This window comes from Rutidosis leptorrhynchoides, chromosome 11 (genome assembly GCF_046630445.1).
Source record: "Rutidosis leptorrhynchoides isolate AG116_Rl617_1_P2 chromosome 11, CSIRO_AGI_Rlap_v1, whole genome shotgun sequence".
Lineage (NCBI taxonomy): Eukaryota > Viridiplantae > Streptophyta > Magnoliopsida > Asterales > Asteraceae > Rutidosis > Rutidosis leptorrhynchoides.
Genome location: NC_092343.1, coordinates 335,166,389 through 335,194,255, shown reverse-complemented (window position 1 = coordinate 335,194,255; position 27,867 = coordinate 335,166,389). Strand labels below are relative to the sequence as shown.

Sequence of the window (27,867 nt, the reverse complement as noted above, 5' to 3'; positions counted from 1 at the left end):
GTTGGTGCGCTCCCGTCACGCTATCTTCGGAGTCAGAAGAACTTGGTCGATTCGTAGAGGCCATCGTACGCGATCACAGAAAAGATTTTTGGTATGAAAAGCTTTGTGACAGCAAATGATAGTTGGATGGTATTCTCAATGCATATATGCCTAGATATATATAGTACCAGGATCCCTTAAATTACGGAGAAATTTACGGAAGATATCAAGCAAAGTTTACCGTAATAGACACGCTAAGATATAAATTTACCTATACACTATCTATCAAATAAGTGCAGGAAGTCGTGTCTAGACTTAGGAATGATAAGCAGGTAGTTTTCCACTAGAAATGATAAACAATACTTATAATATGCAGCTAAGGTCGAAGTCCAGACTCGCTAATGCATCCTAATAACTATCAGTTAGACACACTAATGCAAGACCTGGTTCGCTAGGACCAACGCTCTGATACCACCTGTAATGACCCATCCTAATCCACCTGGACGAAGTCATCAACATTTGGTCCCATTGCGAGGTACTGTCCTAAATATGCAGGAATGACTCCAAGCAATATGAGCAAATGCACAGCGGAAGACTTCTTTCATACCTGAGAATAAACATGCTTAAAAGTGTCAACCAAAAAGGTTGGTGAGTTCATAGGTTTATCATAACAATCATTTCAATATGTTAATAGACCACAAGATTTCATAATCATAAATATTTTAATAAAAAATATTCTAAGTGGTTGAGCACTTGGTAACCATACTTAACATTTAATTAACGTCGCATATTCCCTTTATTATGAAATCTCACTACACCGTACCAAGTGTAGTCACCAAAACGAAGTACTGTGCAACCGTTGAATACTGGTCGTCCAGTCCGGTTGGGGTTGTCAGGCCCGATAGATCTATCAACAGGATTCGCGTTTACAATACCCATGTAAATATTAGTTACCAAGCTATTAGGGAAAAATATGCAAAGTGGTACAACTCAACGTAGAATATGTTTTTAGTACTTGTGTCCATTTCGTAAAACAGTTATAAAACAGTGCATGTATTCTCAGCCCAAAAATATATATAAAAAGGGAGTAATGAAACTCACCTAATGTATTTTGTAGTAAAAATACATATGACTATATTGAACAATGTAGGGTTGGCCTTTGATTCACGAACCTATATCATTTATATATATATTAACACATAATGGTAATCGAACAAATTTATATATTATATCTTAGTTTATATGTATTTAATTTGTATATATTTAAAATGATTAATATTTATACATGTAGATATCTTAATATGTATATTAGTATTTTATCAATAATTTGCTATTTGTAATATTTATAAAAATAATATTAATATGTTTAGTGTATAATTATATGTAATATAAGTATAATATTTATTTGATATAAAAATAGTAATAAAAATGATAATTAAAATAATAATAATAATTAAAATAGTAATGATAATAATAATGATAGCTTTTAATAATAATGTAAATTAATAATAATGATATTAAAAATAATAATGTTTTTATATAAAAATCATTTTCATAATAATAATAATAATAATAATAATAATAATAATAATAATAATAATAATAATAGGTAAACTACCTCAAGGATGTAGTCCTAAAAGAAAATGCCCAAGTCTGGGTTTGAACCCGCGACGTCCCGCTAATCTAATAACACTTCTTAACCATTACTTTTTCTTTCTGAATTAAATGATACTAAATTTCCTTTATCTTACAATCCGTCCATTTTCCTTTTCTAATTTATCACCATTTACTTATATAATCATCATTCTATCACAACTTCATCGTCATTCTTAAATCATTACCTTAATATCATCTAATCATCTTAATACCAACACCATCATCATTTTCAAGATCATTATCATTTCGTATATCATTATTCGAATACCTCTCGTTATCATCATCATTCTAAACATCATCCCCGAATACTATCATCATCATCAATATCAAACATCATTGCTAGTATTTATGATGATGATCATCATCTTTTATACGCGTATATCATAAACCTAATAAAATCATACTAAGTTATCATCCTCATTGTTATTTAGTAATTTTCCTCACTTGTCTTCAACATATATGAAACACGATATAGTACAACAGGAAGTCGTCAAGCAACCCGTTAGTCTAAGTGTATATTTGGGCCGCTTAATTCTAATTTATGTGTGTCATGGGCTTGGACCCAGGTAGCATTAATAGTCCAGCAACACAATTAGGGATCACGGCCCAAAGCAAATATATATTTCGACCCACACTCAAATAATTCACCAAAAACATCACTGTCCGATCTGATTATTGAATTGATTAAATTATGATAAAGGTGTTAGTGGTTGTCGCCCACTTAAGGAACAAGAAAAAGATTTGTGAAAATTATCATTTAACAACCTTGTGACTCACCTTCATCGTTATCATTAGTATACCATCATCATTATTTAAATTTTAATTATTTTTTTTTTCGGTAAACAGAAAACGAGATGGCTGCTGTAGCAGGTGACGGGCTATTGGTTGGGTTTTTGAGGTCTGTTCGAGTATCACCACAGATGTAGTATCTAATGTTGGTTGGCTTCGGTTGTTAGCAGCGAAAACAGAAGTGTAGTAACAACAATAATATCGAATGTGTAGGGTGTTTGTGGTGGTTGTTTTTGATCAGAAGTTAATAAGAAAAGAGTGATGGGGTTCTTGAATTTATGTTTAATCGAAACATGAAAATTAGAAGAAGTTTGAGCAGCGAGAAAATATAAATCGAACAAGTGATTTGGTGGTGATCTAGTGGTGGTGATCGGTTGTGATCTTCCTCGTGGGTTTTGATCATAAAAGTTTGTGGATGTTTATGGCAACAATAATAACGGTTTATTTTAACCGAAATAGTGGAGATTGTAGCAGTAGACATCCGGTTGTGATGGTTGCTAGAGAGAACAAATAGCAACCATGGGTTTTCAATGGTCTTCAAATATAACTCGATAGAGAGAGATTGATGATGTTTCATGGTGATGGATTGGTGAGTTTATGATTGTGGTTGTGTTGGTATCGACATAAAACAGAAAATAGTAGTAGCAAACTGAAAGTTGAGTGATGGGTTTTGGGTGATGTTGGTTGCGAACACAACGAGTGGAAAGTGGTGATTCAAACGAGTTCTCGGTTACAAAAGTGAAGGGTGGAGATGATGAAGATTTGGTTGATCGTGGTTGTGGGTTCGAACAAGAATAGGAGAAGGGTGGCGGATAGGGTTGTTCAAGAAGGTGGTGCGATGAGATGGTCAAGTGGGGTGATGAGGGGTTGTCTAAAAGAAAGGTGAGGAAATGAGTTGAGATCATAAATTGTGTGTGTATATGTAATTATAGAGTGGGAAAGGAAATATCAAAAAAAAAAAAAAAAAATAACTGCTACACTTAATCAATTCCATCAATTATACACAGTACTACTCATTTCCATAATTCACGGATCAAAATAAGTATCAATTTGTCCATGAACTTTCAACAAGTAAGGCATTATAGAAAAATTTAATATAAGATATTCATATAATATAATCCTAAAACGTGATTTAACAATAATAGTCACAAAATGCCTAGTGACAGTTTTATTAAGGTTATTATCTCATACTCCGGTGTAAATCAGTAGCGGATAAAAATAAATAGAAAAAATCCTAAACTTTCACAGTAATTACCTTTATTTATTCTGGCCATTATGATATAAAATTTAATCTTCAATTTGTTAAATAAAAATTACATCAACTGTCTCTCTTATTTATGGGTAAAATATAAAAAGTGTTAAAACTTAACAAATAGTTCCTAAATCCATTTTTAATAAGTCTAAAATTTATAGAACACATTTTCGTATCACCGTTTATTTTAAAATTACATATGTTCGAATTAATAAATCGTATCGAGAGTTTCGTTTAAAATTAGTCGGAATTTTCCGGGTCGTGACATATTGGGAGGACGTTACACATTACATTAATCATAAACTAGTCTTCGTCACATTATTCATCTTCATACTCTTCTTCATCCTCGTCTTCTTCCTCTTTTTTATCATCTTCTTCCTCATCATACATGTGTTCGATAATGTTTGAAGGTCCCACAGTCGAATCATAGCGAATTTGGTGGTTTGGTGGAAGATTCCAAATATGTCCGATAAGATTATCTCGAAGAAAATGTTGATTGCTTTTATCTCTTAGTTCTTTATCCATTCGCATATGTAGTTCAACCCGTTCTCGAATGTCTAATTGTCGAATATGACGCGCCGACGAATATTCTTCTTCAAGTCCACAAAATACACGTCCATTATCTTCGGTTATCATATTATGTAACAGCACACAAGTATACATAATACTTTAAATTTTGCTTATATAGAATTGTCTTGCCGGATTTTTAATAATAGCAAATAGACCTTGAATGTGACGATTGCTCCAAATCCATATGGACGAACACGTCATTCATCGATTTCATTGCGAGGTATTTGACCTCTATATGATACGTTTTGTAAATATTGCATTCTTTTGAAAAGGCACACCATAAATGAATATTTAAATCAAAGGTTTTCGACATCTGATGATTTCTACATATAGACAATCACCGTAATATAATAGTTTACAATAGTACTTCCATTGACAATGCAGTCAAAATAAGATACATGGTGATGATTTGGTGAATGCAACGTTTCCTTGAAAAATATGCCCTGTAAGACTCCATGCACATAGCTTGTCTAACATATAAGCAAACAGCGGAAGACTTCTAGGGAACCTGAGAATAAACATGCTAACAAGTGTCAACACAAAGGTTGGTGAGTTCATAGTTTTAATGTTTTGCATAATCTGTACATAAAGGTGGATCACAAGATTTCAGTTGTTTCATCCAGAAACGTTTATCAAAATATTCTACAAGATTGAGCACCCTGGTAACTAAACTTTAACGTTATAATAAGTACCCCTGTTTTAACATACATGCAACCAACATGTACAATACACGCAAACCAACATGTACTAACCTCAAATAGCATATGTCTGTTTTATAGTTCAGGCTAGGGTTTCTATACCTGGAACAGACGGGGATGTCAAGCCCTATGGATCCATATACTACTACTCGCGCCCACCAGTTCTTATAACTGGCAGTTCCTAGTTACCAAAGCTAAGGGATTTTCAGTTTAAACTCAGTGTAGAATTTAGTATGTACTTGTATCCATTGCGTTTAAAATAAATTGCATGTATTCTCAGCCCAAAAATATAGATTGCAAAAGCAATTAAAAAGGGAGCAAATGAAACTCACCTTAGCAGCATATAAAGTCGTTCACTAAAATGTGACCGAAACTCGGATTACCAAATAACCGTAGATCTCAACCTAGAGAACATATGTTGGTCAATAAATGTCTATCAAGCTAGGTCAGGTCATAGTGTATCACAATCCTAATGCTCGAGGTCGACATCCAAAAGTTATCCAAAGTGGTTTCAAAAAGTCAATTTTGACAATAGTTCAACAAAATGAGACGTGCCTTATATAAGGATTCATTTACTCGGCTGGTAATATTCAAAAATCCAATTTATCAATCTTACAAACAAGTTGTTTAAATATTAATTACAGATTCAAAAGCAATTCCAATTAACGTCAATCATAATTCAATTGACCATATCTTTTAATTCGTTCATCGAAATTACGCGATTTCTAAATGAAAAGTTATTGATTTTTCGCCAGCTTTCCAAAAATATGCATATCATATACCTTTTATCAGTAATATATGTATTTAATTCGTGATTCATCATAAATTGTTTAACGACGAAATTTAGCATACAAGCATGCATAAATATATATACTCGAGCACTAGACATGGATACACAATTAATATATAAAAGATAAGATATGAATGCTCACGTATCAATATTGTGATTCAATATTGCAGGAAAGTACGCAGACGTAACAGAGATGATAAACACTAGGTTTGATTTGCAAACAATACCCATAACCTCCATAGCTATAACCCATAGTTTCCTTAGCTTAAACCCGTTTGAAAACTTGTTTTGAAAGTGACATGCTCATGACCTCGTCGTAGTATTTTATGTATAATACTAATTAATAATACTCCGGACTATAAGATTAATAATAATATTAATCTTAATAATAATATTAATCTTAATAATAATAATAATAATAATAATAATAATAATAATAATAATAATAATAATAATAATAATAATAATAATAATAATAATAATAATATGAATAACAGAGGGAGTAATATAGATGTAAGTGTGTGTGTCGAGCCAGTGAAACGAATTCAATTTATAGATATCTCCTGAAATCACACTCCATGCGATATCATGGAGTTTATATGTTAATCTCATGCGATCGCATGAGATCGAATTACAGCTCACAATCGTTTGTTTTTATTCTTGTCGACATATTATTTAATTATATATAATATATTTAATTTATATAATTAATTATATATTATATTAAATTCACGTGCATAGTTGACTTGTAATTTTCGTTCCGATGACTCGTACGTTGTCACCCGACTTATGTCCCGGTTCCGGTTTCTCGAACCCATTTTAGTACGCTTAGAAACTAGCACTTTTCGTTACGCGACGTGTACCTTTATCAAAAATTAAACTTAATCATTGATAAACTATGTCACTCGAAGTGTAGCTTTAATCAATTAAGTGTTTTGGTTATTTGCTTCTATAAATCATCGTCTCGTAGTATATACATGTACATTTTTATTTTGAAATAGTGTTTTACTTTAGCAAAGTTACTGTAGCAAAGTTTTTTTACTGTAGTAAATAGTAATTTTCGAAAACACTGTAGATTTTCGGGTACTGTAGCAATTCAAAAATACTGTAGCAAATTAGTGTTTTACTGGTTAATCTTAAACGTTTTAGTTAACTTATCTAAATATCAATCGAATCATTAATCGAATGTTACTATCGTTTACTAAATAACTTAAAATCATATATATATATATATATATATATATATATATATATATATATATATATATATATATATATATATATATATATATATATATATATATATATATATATATATATATATATATATCTACACACATTAAGTTATATATATTGTTCGTGAATCTTCGAGAACAGTAAAAGAATAATTGATTACATGAATATAGTTCCAAAACTTTGAGACTCAACATTACAGACTTTGCTTATCGTGTCAAAAACATTAAATCATTTAAAGATAAAGTTTAAATTTGGTTAGAAATTTCCGGGTCGTCACATTGAAGTATACTGAAATTTCTTTCAATATCTTTTCTTGCGGACTCTTGGAATCTTTTAACTTTCGTTGCCTTTGGATCAATGGTATTTTTGAAAGATTAAACTAGAGTTGACCATCCCGGATAAATTCCATCGGCCAAATAATACCCTCTAGTAAATTGCAACCCTTTTACAGTGTAGTTACACAAAGGTAACCGATCTTGTAATAATTCGTTAAATAAATCCGTCTGATTTAGTACGTTAATGTCATTGTTTGAACCTGCATTATCAAAAAAAGAATGCCAAATCCATGTATCATACGAGGCCACTGCCTCTAACATTATTGTCGCGTAGCCATGATCACCTCGTGTAAATTGCCCTTTACAAACAACTGGAAAATTTTTCAACCCCAATGCATACAAACGATACTCCCTAGTATACCTGGGAAACCATAGAAATTATTTGTTGGACATCATGTGCATTTGGCCTTATCAAGTACTCGGCAGAATATAAGTGTAAGACAACTTTTGCAAAAGTTATCTAAACAGCAATAAGTTGTTAATTCACACATGTGTAAATATTCGTCAAATAAATCGGGTGCAACACTGTACGCTAATTGTCTTATACCGGACGTACATTTTTGAATAACATTAAAACTATATAAACTGGGTGCATCTCGTTTTTGTTGAAAAAAGTAATATATTCGGGAATAGGTTGTTGATTAAAATTAATTATACCTCGACATATCCGGATAAACAAAGACTTGCTCATACGACATCGTCTCCAGAACTTATCAAGCGGGAAAGTGGGGGTTCGGAAAAATAATCGATGTACAATTGTTTAGATTTTCCTTTTCGATCTCGTGGATAATGTCTTTTAGGAGCTTAAGGTATAGAGACAACTTCATTTTCGGCTTCATCTTCTTCTAAAAAATTGATAGCTTCGAGTGCTTCAAGTGGATTATATGCATTTGCAACACCTAACGCCTCTTCATAATTTTCACCATCTCGATCCATACTTGAAACTTTATACAAGGATAATTTTTTTAAATTAATTGAGTGGTAGTTTGTAGTATAATATTATGAATAAGGATAGTAGTATATATATGGAAAGATATTGTAAAATTGAAATAAAAAGCAACGGTAACAAATAAACGGCTATATTTTTAATTTTCTATTTTTTATTCGAATGTAACGCGATGAAGAGTGTAAAAGCACATCAGAATGCATCACGGTCCCTCAACGGCGGAGCCAACCGGGGTTACTAGAAACGACGCAGTTGCAATGGCGGCCCGAAGCAACTCCAACGGCGGCCCCGTTGATAGTGGTAATAGTTGAAGATTTATAATAACTGCTTTCGATTTATATGCGATTGGATATATTTATTTAATTATATTGTTACAATTACGATACAAATTTGAGATAATACCAAAATACCCCTTTTAAAAACATCTTATAATATAATTTTTCAAGAAACATAAAACATTACCGGTAAACTTTGTAAGGTCATATCTATTGATCTGTAGCTCCAATTTAGTCGCCGTTTTTTTAATGTTTAATTTTCGAGATCTATCTATTTGTATTAAATTAAGTCCCAGTTTTTATTTGTAAATCTACTTTATGTTGTGATATGCGTTTTATATACAAATGTGTCTTTGTGATTTCTGTTATTTATTCAAATTAATTAGGGTGTTTCATGTATTGTTAGTCAACACTAGTAATAAACTTAGCGGATTACAAATTAGAATGACATATAGCAAATTATGAGCAGTCAAAGTACGTTTAAAAGTTTAAATTAACAAAAACGTCAAAATTGAAGGTCTTTAAGGCGGAGTCTTAAAAAATCATCAGATAAATATTGAAAAAGTACCCGATAAATAAAAAATTGGACTAAATCTGAGTTACAAATCTTTCAAGATATGACCTTTTAAAGTTTGCAAATAGTTTATCACATGTCTCATTCGCAAATCGCAAAAAAAAATTGCGATTTGCGAATAGGCTATATTTCTCGATCGTGACAGAAAGTCTAGGCTATTCGCAAATCGCAAAAGCCATTCGCAAATCGTAAGAAAGATCTACGAATTGCGAGGGCATTTTCGCAATAAACTTATTTTTAGGTGAAATAATATATTTCCTCCATCCCATTATAAAATCATTCTTTACTACTATTGAATTTAAATATATTCGTTTGTGTTATATAATATTTAATGAAAATCATATAAATGATTTGTGTTTTAAATGTGTTTTCGTTAATATAACTTTCACCCGGTTGCGGGTCCCGTTGTTCGGGGGGCTCGTCACCCAGATGTTTTACTCATTTGTGGAGATCCAATATGGTTATCAGTAGGGAGGTTTCACTGCGAACAAGAAAAACTTTCATCAAGTGACTATATAATAAAAACAAAGAAATTTGTGGTAAAGAATGACAAAAAAAGATTTTAAAAAGTTAATTATGAACATGAAATGGAGGTGGTGTTTCTTTTTTTTTTAAATGGACATTTTGATGAATATTCTTACAAAGTTAGTACATACTTGAAGTAGTAAAAGAATATTAGAAGGCTATATATTACTCCGTAATTCATTATTAGACCATTTGTATTGGTGGTGGGAGACGCAGTCACTTCCGACGTGGAGGGGAAGAAACGCCGGCACGCCGTAGAGGCGCCGTTACAAGGCGGCACTTGGTGCAGTCACTTTGGCGTTTGGGGAGAAGAAACGGGAAGGGTAACGGGTGTTGGTGACACGTAGCGAGCTCTGGTTCGTTTGTTTCTATTAGCCGTTGCAAAAAAAAAATCGGTAATTTTTTTTTTCTATATATACATGTACATTTACATGAATTTTTAACACACAAACTTTATCAATCCTACTTCCATTCTTTTATTTTAATCAAATAACATACAAACATCAATTTTATTTTTTTTTCAAAATGGAAGATACTTACAAGATGCTCGAGTTTCTTCATGATGACTCCGATGATGAAAAAAGTGTCAGTTTTATTAATAGTTTAACGGAAGAAGAAGTCGATGTAGAAGCAAGCAGTTCGCGATTCCCTCAAAGTCGGGTTTATATTGCTAGGGATCGTGAAGATGCTGCTATAAGGTTATATAATGATTATTTTTTGGAGACACCAATGTATCCCGAAAATAAATTTAAGAGACGTTATCGAATGAGTCGTCAATTATTTCTCCAAATTGTGGAAGGTATATCTAATTTTAATAGTATCAATATTCCTGAATATTTTTTGTTTTTTCGGAAACGTCCCGATGCAACAGGTCGTCAAAGTTTGACGATTCTTCAAAAGTGTACTGCGGCCATACGTCAAATGGCGTATGGAACTACACCCAATTTGTTTGACGAATATATAAAAATAGGTGAGAAAACGGCCGCTTTATGTTTAGATTATTTCTGCAAATGCGTATTTCATTTGTTTGCTAGAGAATATTTGTTAAAACCCACTGCCCAAGATATCGCTAGACTTTATAATTTTCACGAACAAAAACATGGTTTACCGGGTATGCTTGATAGTATAGATTGTATGCATTGGGAGTGGAAGAATTGTCCTGTTGGTTGGCAAGGGCAATACACAAGAGGTGATCAAAAAGGGCCTTCTTTAATGCTTGAAGCAGTCGCCTCTCAAGATTTGTGGATAAGGCATGCATTCTTTGGTATGGCAGATTCGAACAATGATATTAACGTTCTAAATGCATCACCAATTTTCAACTCTATAAAAGATGGAACGGCTCCACCTTCACCATTTGATGTCAACGGGCGTCACTACAAAAGAGGGTATTACCTAGGCGATGGTATATATCCAGATTGGGCCATTGAAAATGCTAAAAACGAACATATATTTCATAGCATTATCCCTCAAGAAAGACAAGCTTTTAGTTGCAAATGTTCTATTTACAAGTGATATTCGTTTAAATAATAAAAGGTGAAGACAAAAGACAGATTCGACGAATTGAAGACGCAAACGACCAAAAAGCTAAAAAGTACAAAGTACAATCAAAGTGGTTCAAATTATTGATGAGAAACGTCCCAAAACTAGAAGAGTACAAGCCGCAAAACACAAAATACAAGATATTAAATTGTACGAAAGGACGTTCGAAAAACCGAAACCAGGACCAGAGTCAACTCTCAACGCTCGACGCAACGGACTAAAAATTACAAGTCAACTATGTATATAAATATAATATAATATATAAATAATTCTTAAAATTATTTATATAATATATATATTTAATTAAACCGTCGGCAAGAAGAAAACAACCAAATGTGAGCTGTCCCAGCTGGCCATGCGATCGCATGGCCAGGAAGAAGGAAATTCATGCGGTCGCATGACCCAAAAAGTGAGGCCACATTGCTATAAATTTCGCAGTTTCAGTCGAATGTAAACACATATTTTTCTCTTCTTCATCTATCAACGTATATATATATATATATATATATATATATATATATATATATATATATATATATATATATATATATATATATATATTATAATTTTAATTTTAATTTTAATTTTAATTATAATAATAAGGGTATGTTAGCGAATGTTGTAAGGGTGTAAGTCGAAATTCTGTCCGTGTAACGCTACGCTATTATAAATCATTGTAAGTTATGTTCAACCTTTTTAAATTAATGTCTCGTAGCTAACTTATTATTATGCTTATTTAAGCCGAAGTAATCGTGATGTTGGGCTAAAATATTAAGACGGGGTAATTGGGCTTTGTACCATAATTGGGGTTTGGACAAAAGAACGACACTTGTGGAAATTAGACTATGGGCTATTAATGGGCTTTATATTTGTTTAATTAAATGATAGTTTGTTAATTTAATATAAAGATTTACAATTGGACGTACCTATAAATAACCATATACACTCGATCGGACACGATGGGCAGGATATTTATAAGTACTAATAATCGTTCATTTAACCGGATACGGGAATGGATTAATAGTAAATAGACTCATTAAAACAGGGGTGAATTATGTACAAGGACACTTGACGTAATTGTTAACAAAGTATTAAAACCTTGGATTACTCGCAGTCAATATCCTGGTGTAATTATTAAACAAAGTATTAAGACCTTGTTACAGTTTAAATCCCCAATTAGTTGGAATATTTGACTTCGGATATAAGAAAAATTTGACGAGGACACTCACACTTTATATTTATGACTGATGGACTGTTATGGACAAAAACCAGACGGACATATTGAATAATCTAGGACAAAGGACAATTAACCCATGGGAATAAACTAAAATCAACACGTCAAACATCATGATTACGGAAGTTTAAATAAGCATAATTCCTTTATTTCATATTTAATTGCACTTTTAATTATCGCACTTTAATTTATTGTCATTTTATTTTATCGCATTTTTATTTATCGCAATTTCATTATCGTTATTTACTTTACGCTTTAAATTAAGTTATATTTATTTTTAATATTTTACATTAGGTTTTAACTGCGACTTAAGTTTTAAAATTGACAAACCGGCCATGAAACGGTAAAAATCCCCTTTTATAATAATAAAACTACTTATATATATTTATATATTTACAAATATAGTTTTAAAAATATAGCGTTAAACTTGGCGAGTTCCCTGTGGACGAACCGAACTTACTAAAAACTATACTAATGTACGATTAGATACACTGCCTATAAGTGTTGTAGCAAGGTTTATGTATATCCACTCTATAAATAAATAAATAACTTGTGTAAAATTGTATCGTATTTAATAGTATTTTGTAGTAAAAATATAACTATTTTGTACCCCTTCGCTTTAACATCAAGCATTTTTGGCGCCGCTGCCGGGGAAAGTTAAACGCCGAAAGCGCAACGCTATATAAAAAAAAAAATTTTAGTAAGTTTTAGTTAATTTTTTGTAAAAATATACGTTTTAAATTTTAAAAATACAAAAATTTAAAAAGTAAGAAAAATAAAAATGTATATATTTTTAAGAGATTGTTGAAAATATATAAAATTAATAGTTTTTTTTATTTTAGTTTTAAAATTTAAGTTTTTATTTAGTTTATTTAAATATTTTATAAAAACAGAAAAAAAATATTTTAATTAAAGTGTTCGGCCCGGTACTGTAGCAGCCCAACTTCTGGCCCGAAACCCTAGCCCATGCGATCGCATGAATTCGAAGGCAAAAATCCATGCGACCGCATGAACCTTTCTGACACACCAGGTTTGACTTCCTACTGCATTAATTACGGAGTATAAATTAATTATTATTAATTAAAACCCTAATTAGGGTTAGTTTATTTAATTATTTAATTTTAGTTTTATTTATTTAATTTGTATTTTTTGTTTTAATTAGTTTTAATAAATTATAAAATTAATACTTTTATAAAATAAATAATATAAAAATAATATTTTTATAAGAATTGTACTTTTTACAACTTTAAGTTTATTTTTATATTTTGTATCTTTTTATTTGTTTTAGCGTAATATTTGTATTTTTCGTTCGTATTTAGTTTTAAGTCATAGTTTTTGCCATAGTTATTTTTATTTCTAGATTTTTAGGCTTTGTCGTAAAATCCCTTAAGTGCTTTTTTTAGATTAAAATTTAGACACCTTAGAATTTTACGACGTCACTTATCGCCTTAATAATTTCTAAGATTTTAGTATTTTTTTAAGTTATTGCCGTTTTGGATTTAGAATTCCTTTTAAGCTTTAATATCTTTAGACGCAACTTTTAATTCTTAGTTTTTAGACTTTTAAGTTTCGACGCGCTACGTTTTTTTATTATTTTTCGACCTTTTATTTTTCGACGTTTTTCGACGCGCTCTTTTTCTTTCTTATTTCACGACGCTCTAGTTTTTAGGACTTAGAATTTTTTCTATTTCTTCTCTAAAATTTCTTTAAACTTTGCCGAATTTTTTTTTAAGTGGTTAAATTGATAGACATCCAAAATTTTCTGGTTCGTAGTATGTAGTGATCCGAACTTTTCCATGTTTATATATATATTAAATGAAATTGTTATTTACATGATTAAGTGTTTTCAACATGTTAAGCAATCAAACTTGTTAAGACTTGATTAATTGAAATAGGTTTCATATAGACAATTGACCACCCAAGTTGACCGGTGATTCACGAACGTTAAAACTTGTAAAAACTATACGATGACATATATATGGTTATATATATAGTTAAAATGATTTTATTATAAGTATGTATCTCATTAGGTATTTTAACAATGAGTTATATACATAAAGATGAGACTATTAATTTAAGAAACTCGAAAACGATATATATAACGATTATCGTTATAACAACGTCTTACTAGGTACATATGAATCATATTAAGATATTGATACACTTGGTTAATTATGTTAAATGATAAGTAAATATATTATTAAGTGTATTAACAATGAAATACATATGTAAAAATAAGACTACTAACTTAATGATTTCGAAACGAGACATATATGTAACGATTATCGTTGTAACGACATTTAACTGTATATATATCATACTAAGATATATTATATATCATAATATCATGATAATATAATAATTTAACATCTCATTTGTTATAATAAACAATGGGTTAACAACATTCAATAAGATCATTAACCTAAAGGTTTCAAAACAACATTTACATGTAACGACTAACGATGACTTAACGACTCAGTTAAAATGTATATACATGTAGTGTTTTAATATGTATTCATACACTTTTGAAAGACTTCAAGATACTTATCAAAATACTTCTACTTAACAAAAATGCTTACAATTACATCCTCGTTCAGTTTCATCAACAATTCTACTCGTATGCACCCGTATTCGTACTCGTACAATACACAGCTTTTAGATGTATGTACTATTAGTATATAAACTCCAATGATCAGCTCTTAGCAGCCCATGTGAGTCACCTAACACATGTGGGAACCATCATTTGGCAACTAGCATGAAATATCTCATAAACTTACAAAAATATGAGTAATCATTCATGACTTATTTACATGAAAACAAAATTACATATCCTTTATATCTAATCCATACACCAACGACCAAAAACACCTACAAACACTTTAATTCTTCAATTTTCTTCATCTAATTGATCTCTCTCAAGTTATATCTTCAAGTTCTAAGTGTTCTTCATAAATTCCAAAAGTTCTAGTTTCATAAAATCAAGAATACTTCCAAGATTGCAAGTTTACTTCCAAGTTTTCTAAATCCATTCCAAGTAATCATCCAAGATCAAGAAACCTTTGTTACTTACAGTAGGTTATCTTTCTAATACAAGGTAATAATTATATTCAAACTTTAATTCAATTTCTATAACTATAACAATCTTATTTCGAGTGGAAATCTTACTTGAAATTGTTTTCGTGTCATGATTCTGCTTCAAGAACTTTCAAGCCATCCAAGGATCCTTTGAAGCTAGATCTATTTTTTCTCATTTCCAGTAGGTTTATCCAAGGAACTTGAGGTAGTAATGATGTTCATAACATCATTCGATTCATACATATAAAGCTATCTTATTCGAAGGTTTAAACTTGTAATCACTAGAACATAGTTTAGTTAATTCTAAACTTGTTCGCAAATAAAAGTTAATCCTTCTAACTTGACTTTTAAAATCAACTAAACACATGTTCTATATCTATATGATATGCTAAATTAATGATTTAAAACCTGGAAACATGAAAAACACCGTAAAATCGGATTTACGCCGTCGTAGTAACACCGCGGGCTGTTTTGGGTTAGTTAATAAAAAACTATGATAAACTTTGATTTAAAAGTTGTTATTCTAGGAAAATAATTTTTATTATGAACATGAAACTATATCCAAAAATTATGGTTAAACTCAAAGTGGAAGTATGTTTTCTAAAATGGTCATCTAGACGTCGTTCTTTCGACTGAAATGACTACCTTTAAAAAAACGACTTGTAACTTATTTTTCTGACTATAAACCTATACTTTTTCTGTTTATATTCATAAAATAGAGTTCAATATGAAACCATAGCAATTTGATTCACTCAAAACGGATTTAAAATGAAGAAGTTATGGGTAAAACAAGATTGGATAATTTTTCTCATTTTAGCTACGTGAAAATTGGTAACAAATCTATTCCAACCATAACTTAATCAACTTGTATTGTATATTATGTAATCTTGAGATACCATAGACACGTATACAATGTTTCGACCTATCATGTCGACACATCTATATATATTTCGGAACAACCATAGACACTCTATATGTGAATGTTGGAGTTAGCTATACAGGGTTGAGGTTGATTCCAAAATATATATAGTTTGAGTTGTGATCAATACTGAGATATGTATACACTGGGTCGTGGATTGATTCAAGATAATATTTATCGATTTATTTCTGTACATCTAACTGTGGACAACTAGTTGTAGGTTACTAACGAGGACAGCTGACTTAATAAACTTAAAACATCAAAATATATTGAAAGTGTTGTAAATATATTTTGAACATACTTTGATATATATGTATATATTGTTATAGGTTCGTGAATCAACCAGTGGCCAAGTCTTACTTCCAGACGAAGTAAAAATCTGTGAAAGTGAGTTATAGTCTCACTTTTAAAATCTAATATTTTTGGGATGAGAATACATGCAGGTTTTATAAATGATTTACAAAATAGACACAAGTACATGAATCTACATTCTATGGTTGAATTATCGAAATTGAATATGCCCCTTTTTATTAAGTCTGGTGATGTCGAAGCGGGTGTATACGAAATAGTATTATTTTTAGTGCGAAAATACTATTAAATATGCTACAATTTTACACAAGTTATTTATTTATTTATCGAGTGGATATACTTAAACCTTGCTACAACACTTATAGGCAGTGTACCTAATCGTACAGTAGTGTAGTTTTTAGTAAGTCCGGTTCGTTCCACAGGGAAATCTTTAAACAAAGCTCAACGCTATATTAGTTTACTTTTATAAAAATACAAATATATATATATATGTAATATTATTATTATAAAGGGGGGTTTTTACCGTTTAATGACCGGTTTGTCGATTTTAAGACTTTAGTCGCAGTTAAAACCTAATGTAAAATATAAAATAAATACAAGACTTAAATTAAAGCGTAAAGTAAATAACGATAATGAAATTGCGAATAATAAAAGTGCGATAAAATAAAATTGCGATAATTAAAAAGTACGATAATTAAAAGTGCGATAAAATAAATTAACAATAAAAATGCGATAATTAGAAGTGCAATTAAATATAAAATAAAGGAAATTAAATATGAAATAAAAGAATTATGCTTATTTAAACTTCCGTAATCATGATGTTTGACGTGTTGATTTTAGTTTTATGCCCATGGGTTAATTGTCCTTTGTCCTGGATTATTTAATATGTCCGTCTGGTTTTTGTCCATAACAGTCCATCAGTCATAAATATAAAGTGCGAGTGTCCTCGTCAAATTATTATTATACCCGAAGTTAAATATTCCAACTAATTGGGGATTCGAATTGTAACAAGGTTTTAATACTTTGTTTAATGAATACACCAGGTTATCGACTGCGTGTAAACCAAGGTTTTACTACTTTGTTTACAATTACACCAATTACCCTTGAATGTAATTTCACCCCTGTTTTAATTATTCTAGTGGCTATTAATCCATTCCCGTGTCCGGTTAAATGAACGATTATTCGTACATATAAATACCCCGCCCATCGTGTCCGATCGAGTGTATATGGTAATTTATAAGGACGCCCAATTGTAAATCTTTATATTAACATTAACAAACTATCATTTAGTTAAACAAATATAAAGCCCATTAATAGCCCATAGTCTAATTTCCACAAGTGTCGTTCTTTTATCCAAACCCCAATTATGGTACAAAGCCCAATTACCCAATTTAAGTAATTAGTCCAACATCATGATTACTTCGTTTTAAATAAGCATAATAATAACTTAGCTACGAGACATTAATATAAAAAGGTTGAACATAACTTACAATGATTAAAAAATAGCGTAGCGTTACACGGACAGAATTTCGACTTACACCCTTACAACATTCGCTAACATACCCTTATTATTAGAATTATAATTATAATTAAAATTAAAATATAAATTATATATATATATATATATCGTATATATGAGAGAAGAGAGAAATAGATTTTATGGTGTAAGTAAAAACGGATCACGAAGTCGCTTTAAATAGAAGGTGGCCTGGAAAAGGTACTCATGCGAGTCGCATGAGTTTGGGCATTAGGCCATGCGACTCACATGGCCGTGATTTCCAGCTTAGGATCATTTGTTTTCTAGCTTGCCGACATAATAAATAAATAATATAAATATATAAATAATTTTAATAATTATTTATATATTATATTATATTTATATGCATAGTTGAGTAGATATTTTTGGTCCGTTACGTCGGGCGTTTCTTCTAGGCTCAGGTCCCGGTTCCGGATTTTCGGACGTCTTCGCGTATTATTTTAAATCGCGTACTTTGCGTCTTGTAACTTGTACTCTTGTCATTTTGAGACGTTCCTCATCAATATTTTGAACCTTTTTAGTTGTATCTTATACTTTTTAGCTCTTTGGACCTTTTTGTCTTCAATTTGTCGAATCTGCCTTTTGTCTTCACTTTTTAATATTTAAACGAATATTGCTTGTAAATCGAACAATACCAACTAAAATCTTGTCTTTCTTGGGGAATAATGCTATAAAATATGTGTTCATTTTTGGCATTATCAATATTCCCACACTTAAGCGTTGCTTGTCCTCAAGCAATATAGTCTTGAAACACTTGAATCACTTCTTTATTCTTCACACTTTGTACATCAGTGACTTCAATACAGCGGTATAAACAATGGTAGTAACGATGTGGTTAAAGGTGGGTGTGTCTTTTTATGGTTGCCTCGGGTTTAGGTCAACGACACTGGCAATCAAATAGCCGATTTATTTTCGGTTTCCAAAGCAAAGTGCACATTTGAAAGGCGGTTTACAGTCCCACATGACTATAAAAATTTAGATCCTTTAGGAAATTGGATCTTTATGAAAACATTTGATCTTTTGAAAATTCAAGCTAGATTTTACCCTAGACAAGTTTTCTGATTTGATCCATCATCGGTGTTGCAAAATATGTTTGTGGATCAATATTTTGGCTAAAACTTTTTAGGTTCGTGTAATCCACTGCTATCCCGGTATCGGAAAGCACACATCCAGTTTACTTGTTTCGTATATTACCTTTCAGTAAACTACCGTCCTGTTGTAAAGGAAAGCGATGAACAAGAAACTGTTAAGGCAATGTCCAGTGACATGCAGATGATTATGGTCTTTTTAACGTGTCGGATGCTAGAACTATCCTTGGTAGGAGCAATAGTAAAGATCATCCTTTAATTTTTCGGTCTGGCACAAGGTCCTGTCTCCGACCATGCTATGCAACCACCGTTCTTACGGTTGACACCCGATTTGGTTCAGGTGACCTAATGAATTCCAGGTGAATTCCTAGGATTTTACGTTCAATGGTAATGAACGCATTGAAAATGGATTTTCAGAAAACAAATTGGTTTGTAATTTTTTATCAAAATATTTTCTCGTTCAAGCTCGAGTTTAGATATCATTGAATTCCATGAGTTTGAATTCTCAATCTTTAAGGTCAATCTCAAGGATTGAGTAATATCAGTCTTAAAAGCTGATTTTTAATCTTTTAAGGAGATTATCCTTTCTGGGGATCTGATTCATTAGTCTTATCAAGCTAATTTGCACGGTGCCTCCCCATTGTACGAGATAAATCCTTCTCATGATTAGGATAAATCTGACCACTTGGCGACCCTGTTTGATGCTGAGGTCCTTGGATTTCCAGCCGATTTTAGTGATGGCTTTTCTAGATTTTTCGTCAACCTACAGCTGGTCTGGACGACAACTTCATGACCTAAATCAAGAAGCGCGTGTCTTTTTCGGAAGACTTTACTTCCTTTTAATGATGGAATTGATTCATCGTGTAGATCCATCTCTTCTTTTCTTTTATCGGGTAAAACAGTTTAGTTTAGTCCAAAGCAAAAGTATTTTCAGTTATTTGTTACAGATATATGTGACATATGTTTAAAATAACTTGGTAAATTTTCCCACACTTGGCTTTTATTTTCCTTTTTATCGTCCTCTATTCCATTTTAAATGAATTTTAACATTTTAGTTTGTTTCTCAATTTATGTCCTTTCCGAGGTAACAATAATTTCGGTTCAATGACCTAGTTTTAATCGTTCATAAATATGTATAAACATGATTTTGAATCCATTTTGTTAAAAATTTTGAAAAATTTACTAGAAGTGGGTAGTCAGTATATAAGACTAGGGCTGTTCCTTGTTATCGGAGAGCACTAGATTCTAACACAACTACTGCGTTACTAGCATTTTTAATGGTAACCAAGTGTTTAAATAAAAAAATTTTTAAAATCCGAAAGAATTTAACCCCTTCCCACACTTAAGATCTTGCAATGCCCTCATTTGCAAGAAATCAGAAATAATTTAAATTATTGAGGGTGATTAGCGCAGAAAAATGATTAAATTTTACCAAAGTTTCAAACATATTGTCGTTTGATTGTTTGAATGATAAATGGTGCACGTCATTTGTTCATTCTGTCTTGTTGTTATTTCACATATATTTTGCATCTTGTCGTCAAAATTACTTGCTTTTGCTGAACTTAATGCCAGTCTTTGAAAACGCGTTGTTTTATCCTGTTTTGTGCATAACATAAAATACATACAATACAAATATAATCATACATGCAATTTGAAATGGAACTTTGGCATCCCACTTTCAAATTATAAGAAAAATATTAGTACATAATAATAATAATAGAAATATCAAACATTACATAAATGTAATTAAAATGTTAAGTGTTTAAAATAATAAAAATATAAATTACCAACTTATCTCTACTGATCAGGAGGTGGGTTAGGAGGATAATTAGGATAGGGATCCCAATTCATGTTCGGATCAGGGTTCCATGGCTGTTGATAGGTGAACTGGTATGCTGCGTCATAATCATATATGTCATAGGGCGGTCTCATTTCTGGCTGGTGTGCAGGATAGAATGCGGGTCGGGTCGGATAATAAATCTCATTAGGCTGCAGCCGGCTTATGATTTGGCGCTGATGATAATCCCATCGGTGATGCTCTCATTGCCGGGAATGCTCGTAATCATTCCAGCGTTGCCACGCCTCGTACTGCATATGCCTATCATCGTTCGTCATGTATTCTTCCTCCATACGAACGCCTAAATCAAGAGCAGTCTCCCGAACAACTTCCATAATGTTGTTCGCCTCCTCCATTTCGTCATCCGAACCTCTTTCTACCTGTCGCTGAGGTCCCTCGTATCGATATACCCGATTACGTCTCATCAATAAAACCTTTGCACCCTGATAGACTTGTGAACTTATAATTTCACCTTCGTCCTCTATTTCTACCATTGGACCCCCTCGGTTCTTGTCAACACCTAAATACTCTCCAATGAGAGTAATGAAAATACCACCACCTATAATACTCCCCGATTTCATCCCCCCAACTACATTAGATAGATAATAACCTACACAATAGGGAATGTTAACGAAACTCCTCGGGTCTCTAATACACTTAAGGTAGAATAAATCATTTAAAGTCAATTTCTCCTTATTTTTACCCCTTTGTGTAATTGTGTTTGCTAAGAATCGATGTATCACCCGGAGTTCAGCTCTATCAATATCTAAGTATGTATGTCCCCCACCAGCTTGAAACTCATTAAAATGGGACATACGCCTCCAGACGGCGTTAACATTAAATTCCCTATCTACCCTTACTCCTTGGGCAATCAGGCTATTACAGTCGGGGCTCAAAAGTTCAGCAGGGGTGTAAATCTGTAAGGCCCTGGCTAAATCTATCATGGACATTCTGTACATGCGTCCACCTAACAGAAATCTAATAAAGCTTCTATCATCTATCCTCCTAACATCGCTGTTTAACTTAATAGTACTAAGTAATTCTATACACCATTCCCTATATATGGTTCTACGAATGGAAAATAGGCGCATCCAATCGTTAAACTGAGAATTACCATACCTTTGCACCAATAATTCCCGAATCGGTTCGGCAAGGTCAACTGTTTCCAAAGGTACCCAGTCAATTGCCCTTGACATTTCAACAACCTTAAAGTAGAGAATGTGCATGTTCTTTTGATAATCTGGATACTCTATCCAACATCGATCAAATCTCAGATTTGGGTGTAACTGATCTTCATTAATGTCTAAGCTCAGAATCATTTGATGTGGAGCGAATTGACGAAACTGATTCATGAATAATTGATCTTGATCGTGATATGGAATATGTTGATCCTCATGTTGTTCTTCTTCTTCTTGCACTTGTTGTTCTTGTTCATTAAACATTTTCGGTTCGGGCTCTGGTTGTCTGGACGATGATGCACCGTCCGTATCTGTATTTCTCTGCAAAAAACATTAAACACAAAAATTGTGCATCCAAATATGCATTAGTGTTAGCAAAATAATAACTTGAAACAATTATGATGACATGTTCAATTCATAACACATTTTATACATATTTTCCTAAAAATAACAATTCTATACTTTTACATACGAAAATGTGTACAATGTTTTATCACATTTAAACTCTTAAACATGTCAACAATAATTATTATAACAATTAAACACTTGTTACATGGCATTCATATCAAACTAGTGCTCATTTTCATATTTTTGTCAATCCTACATTTTTTTTCAAATAAGTACATATGAAAATATTCATCAAGTTTTTAAACATTCATCTTAAATAACATGCCAAACTAATCACTACTAGCAATTAAACAAGTTTAAAATGGCCTTTATATCAATTTAACCTAGTTTATGAATTTTTTAGACTTAAAAAGTCTACTTTAATTCTCAAAAACATGTTTAGACTCAAAGTTTGGATCAATTAACTACCTAAACATGTTACACTACTTAATTTAGCAACAATTCATGACAAAAATCGGCCATAACCTGTTTATATCAAAAAGCCCCAAATTGCTCAAGAACACAAACCCTAGATTCTTAAAAATTTGAAGTTTTTAGCTTCAATTCATGTTAAATAGCTTCTATCTAGGATATACATGCATAATATAACATCAATTTAACACTAATTTCACTAAAAATTAACAAAAATTAAATTAGGTAAAATGGCTCAAGAACACACATAATTCGAATTTAAAGAGATTAGGGGTGAAATCTTTACCGTGTGCCTGAAGGGGTTGAGCCTACTGAACCTACGCATGATTATTGTGAAGTTTTGCAAGAAATTTCAAAAAAAATGACGGATTTTTGAGAGAGTTTGGGTGCAAGTTCGTGTATATGTGTGTGTATTGTGACAGAATCAGCGAAACTGAGAAGTTTTGTATGTGGCCAGTTTTTATCAGCCATGCGACTCGCATGGTATTTGCCCTTCCCCCATGCGAGTCGCATGGGGTTGAAATCCAGGTTTTTTTTTTTTTTTTTTTTTTATAAAACCTTATACTTTTAAAACATAGAATTAAATAAAATTTTAAAAATTTTGTTTCTTTTTAGGACGAGGTCGTTTCGGGACGATGCCCTAGTCCGTCCCTCGACAAAATTTTAAAATTTTGTCATTTTCAAGCGATTGTTTTAAAAGCTTAGATTTTTGGATTTTTCAATTTTTTTGGCATACTTTAAATCAAGAAGCTTAAAAATAATGATAATAAAAATTCTCGTCCCGCCCTCGGGTAAAGCAATTTCGACTCAACGGTCTAGTTTTCAACTCACGACGAATTTTAAAAATCATATTTTTAACTTAATGAGATAAAGTAAATTTTTTTTTTTTTAAAAAAAAAAAAAAATTCACACAACTTAATTTGAAATGCATAAAATTAAAAATTCATATTAAAAATTAAAAATGCAATATATTGTTGATATTTTTAAACTTATATTAATTTTTATAAACTTATATTGAATATTGATTTAAAATATTTGAAAACTTAAAGATATTATATCATAAGATATATATATATTAGTTTTAAAACAAAGTAAAAATAAAATTAAAAATCTTTTTGGTCTTTTATCCCACTTTAATCAATCAAATATTATCAAAAATATGCGCCCCTCTTTTCGGTAAAGTTATTTCGGTTCCAAGACCTAATTTAACTCATGACGAATTTTTGAAATATTTTGGGTTGATTGTTTAAAGATATTTATACCTTAAGAATAAACGTTAAATTTCGCAGTGATGTAATAAATTTTTGAATGATATCAATAATTTCGGTCGCCAAACCTAATTTTATTTAATACCAATTTAATACTTTTTAGCGAACAAATTAGCGTTTATTATCAAAAGGTTAAAAATAAAAATAAAAATAAAAACTGTATAGACATACCTGTGAAATAGATTTCTTAGTTATATGATCTATCCCATTCATAAGATAGTCGGTTTAATTGATTTTCCATGGCTACATAGGCGTAACCTCGAGCATTCAGTGTCTTTTCTTCTAAACATATGAACGGTCCGTCTCTGCATAAAGTAACAAATTCGGTATTTGAATAGGTTTGATTATTTGAACATTTACCTCCATGTGACCATTTTCCGCATTTGTGACATCTTTCTAGGTGTCGTGCTCTTCTTTTCGCTGCGGATTTTGATTTTCCTTTACCAAATTGTAACTTATTATCTTCGCATCTGGATTCTTTTCTAACTCCGTCCATTCTTTCTCTGATTACTGATACTATTTCACTCGGTAGTATGTCATTATTACGTTTAGTGATCAAAGCGTGTAGCATTAGACCATGGTTTAGTTCACAGGCAGTCTTCATTTTGTAAAAACCTAAAAAAAATAAAAATTCAGAATGGGGGGAGAAGACTAGTTCTTTAGGGTCTGCTAGGGAAAGACCATTCGGGTTCCATTTTCGAGAACTACACGAAAACAGACAATCTAACTCTAACAGAAATACATATTATCCTTTAAAGACTTGATTCTCCCCACACTTAGTTAGCTGTGGTGTTGAAATTGTGATTAACTTCGTTGTCGACTTCCATCGGACCATGTATGTAATGTTTAACTCTGTGACCATTAACTTTAAATTCAATCCCATTTGAATTTATTAATTCTATCGTTCCGTATGGGAAAACTCTTTTGACTATGAATGGTCCAGACCATCTTGATTTCAATTTTCCAGGAAATAGCTTGAATCGTGAATTGAAAAGAAGAACTCTGTCTCCTTCTTTAAATTCTTTTGAACTTCTGATTCTTTTATCATGCCATTTCTTCGTTCTTTCTTTATAGATTAACGAATTTTCGTATGCTTCATGTCTTAATTCTTCTAATTCATTTAGTTGACTTAATCGTAGACGTCCGGCTTCATGTAAATCAAGATTACATGTCTTCAAAGCCCAAAATGCTTTGTGTTCAATTTCTACTGGAAGATGACATGCTTTTCCATAAACGAGTTTAAAAGGTGTGGTTCCAATTGGAGTTTTGTAGGCTGTTCTAAAAGCCCAGAGTGCATCCTCCAATTTCATGGACCATTCCTTCGGATTTGATCCTACGGTTTTCTCTAGAATTCTCTTTAATGCTCGGTTCGTATTTTCAACTTGTCCACTTGTTTGTGGATGATAAGCGGTTGAGATTTTATGAGTTACTCCATAACGTTTGAGAACTTTCTCAAGTTGATTATTACAGAAATGAGTACCCCGATCACTTATTAAAGCTTTCGGTGTTCCAAACCTTGCAAAAAGACGTTTTAAAAAGTTGACTACAACTCGTGCATCGTTAGTTGGGAGAGCTTGTGCTTCCGCCCATTTAGATACATAATCAATGGCTACGAGTATATATAGATTATTATGAGATTTTGGAAATGGACCCATAAAGTCAATACCCCAAATGTCAAATACTTCACATACTTGGATGACATTTTGTGGCATTTCATCACGTTGACTTATTTTTCCGGCCCTTTGACAAGCATCACAGGATTTGCAAAGAAGGTGTGCGTCTTTGTAAATTGTAGGCTAATAGAATCCAGCTTCATAAACTTTTCTTGCTGTTAGTTGAGGCCCATAATGCCCTCCTGTTGGTCCTGTGTGACAATGGTTTAAAATTTTACTAGCTTCATCTCCAAATACACATCGGCGTATTATTCCATCGGGACAACTTTTAAACAGATGTGGATCTTCCCAGAAATAGTGTTTTATATCACTGAAGAATTTCTTTCGTCTTTGGTACGATAATCCTTTTTCAAGGAATCCACAAACTAAGTAGTTTGCATAGTCTGCAAACCATGGGATTTCTTTATAATCTATCTTCAATAGATATTCATCAGGAAAGTTGTCTTGTATGGCCGATTCATTTAGAACTTCTAACTCAGGATTTTCAAGACGAGAAAGATGATCAGCGGCGAGATTTTCTGCTCCTCTTTTATCTCGGATTTCAATATCAAACTCTTGTAAGAGTAAGATCCAACGGATTAATCTTGGTTTAGCATCTTGTTTTGAAAATAGGTATCTAAGAGCAGAATGGTCGGTATAGACCACCGTTTTTGCTAGAACGAGATATGCTCGGAATTTGTCAAAAGCAAAGACAATAGCAAGGAGTTCTTTTTCAGTAGTTGTATAGTTTGTTTATGCTCCTTGTAATGTCTTACTAGCATAATATATAGGTTGAAATCATTTTTCAATCCTTTGTCCTAAAACGGCTCCCATTGCAAAATCACTTGCATCGCACATTAGTTCAAATGGTAGATTCCAATTTGGTGTTATCATGATCGGCGCATTAGTGAGTTTTTCTTTAAGAATATTAAAAGATTTGATACATTCATCTGAAAAGATGAATGGCGCATCCGTTTCTAGGAGTTTATTCATAGGAGTGGCAATTTTAGAAAAATCTTTTATGAAACGTCGGTAAAAACCGGCATGCCCTAGAAAACTCCTAACTCCTCTAACATTGGTGGGATGTGGAAGTTTAGCAATTACATCTACTTTAGCTCTATCTACTTCAATTCCTTCTTTTGAAATTTTATGTCCAAGAACGATGCCTTCTTTAACCATGAAATGGCATTTCTCCCAATTAAGTACTAGATTTGATTTTTCGCATCTAATTAGCATTCGTTCCAGATTAACTAGACATGATTTAAATGTATCACCGAAGACCGAAAAGTCATCCATGAATACTTCCATGCATTCTTCTATCATGTCGTGAAAAATCGCCATCATACACCTTTGAAAGGTTGCAGGGGCGTTGCAAAGTCCAAATGGCATGCGTTTGTAAGCAAAAGTACCATAAGGGCACGTGAATGTGGTTTTCTCTTGGTCCTCGGGTGCTATTGGAATTTGAAAATATCCGGAAAATCCATCTAGAAAACAATAGTAACTATTTCCGGCTAATCTTTCCAACATTTGATCTATAAAAGGTAAGGGAAAGTGATCTTTTCTGGTGGTGTCATTTAATTTTCTATAATCAATACATACACGCCATCCTGTTACAGTCCTAGTAGGAATAAGCTCATTTTTCTCATTTGTAATGACAGTCATGCCACCCTTCTTAGGTACGCATTGAACTGGGCTTACCCATGGACTATCAGAAATTGGATAAATTAAACCTGCATCTAGCAGTTTAATAATCTCTTTCTTAACTACATCTTGCATATTCGGATTTA

General features: G+C 31.9%; 1 protein-coding gene across 1 annotated transcript in view; it reads left to right on the top strand.

Annotated features, from left to right (window-relative positions):
- The first annotated feature begins 10,150 nt into the window (after nucleotides 1–10,150).
- LOC139875794 (uncharacterized) overlaps nucleotides 10,151–27,867 on the top strand; it is a 54,340-nt gene continuing 36,623 nt past the window's right edge. Inside the window, exon 1 of the mRNA XM_071863090.1 lies at nucleotides 10,151–11,027. Within this exon, the coding sequence (XP_071719191.1) occupies nucleotides 10,151–11,027 (877 nt within the window). The remainder of the gene's footprint in view (nucleotides 11,028–27,867) is intronic.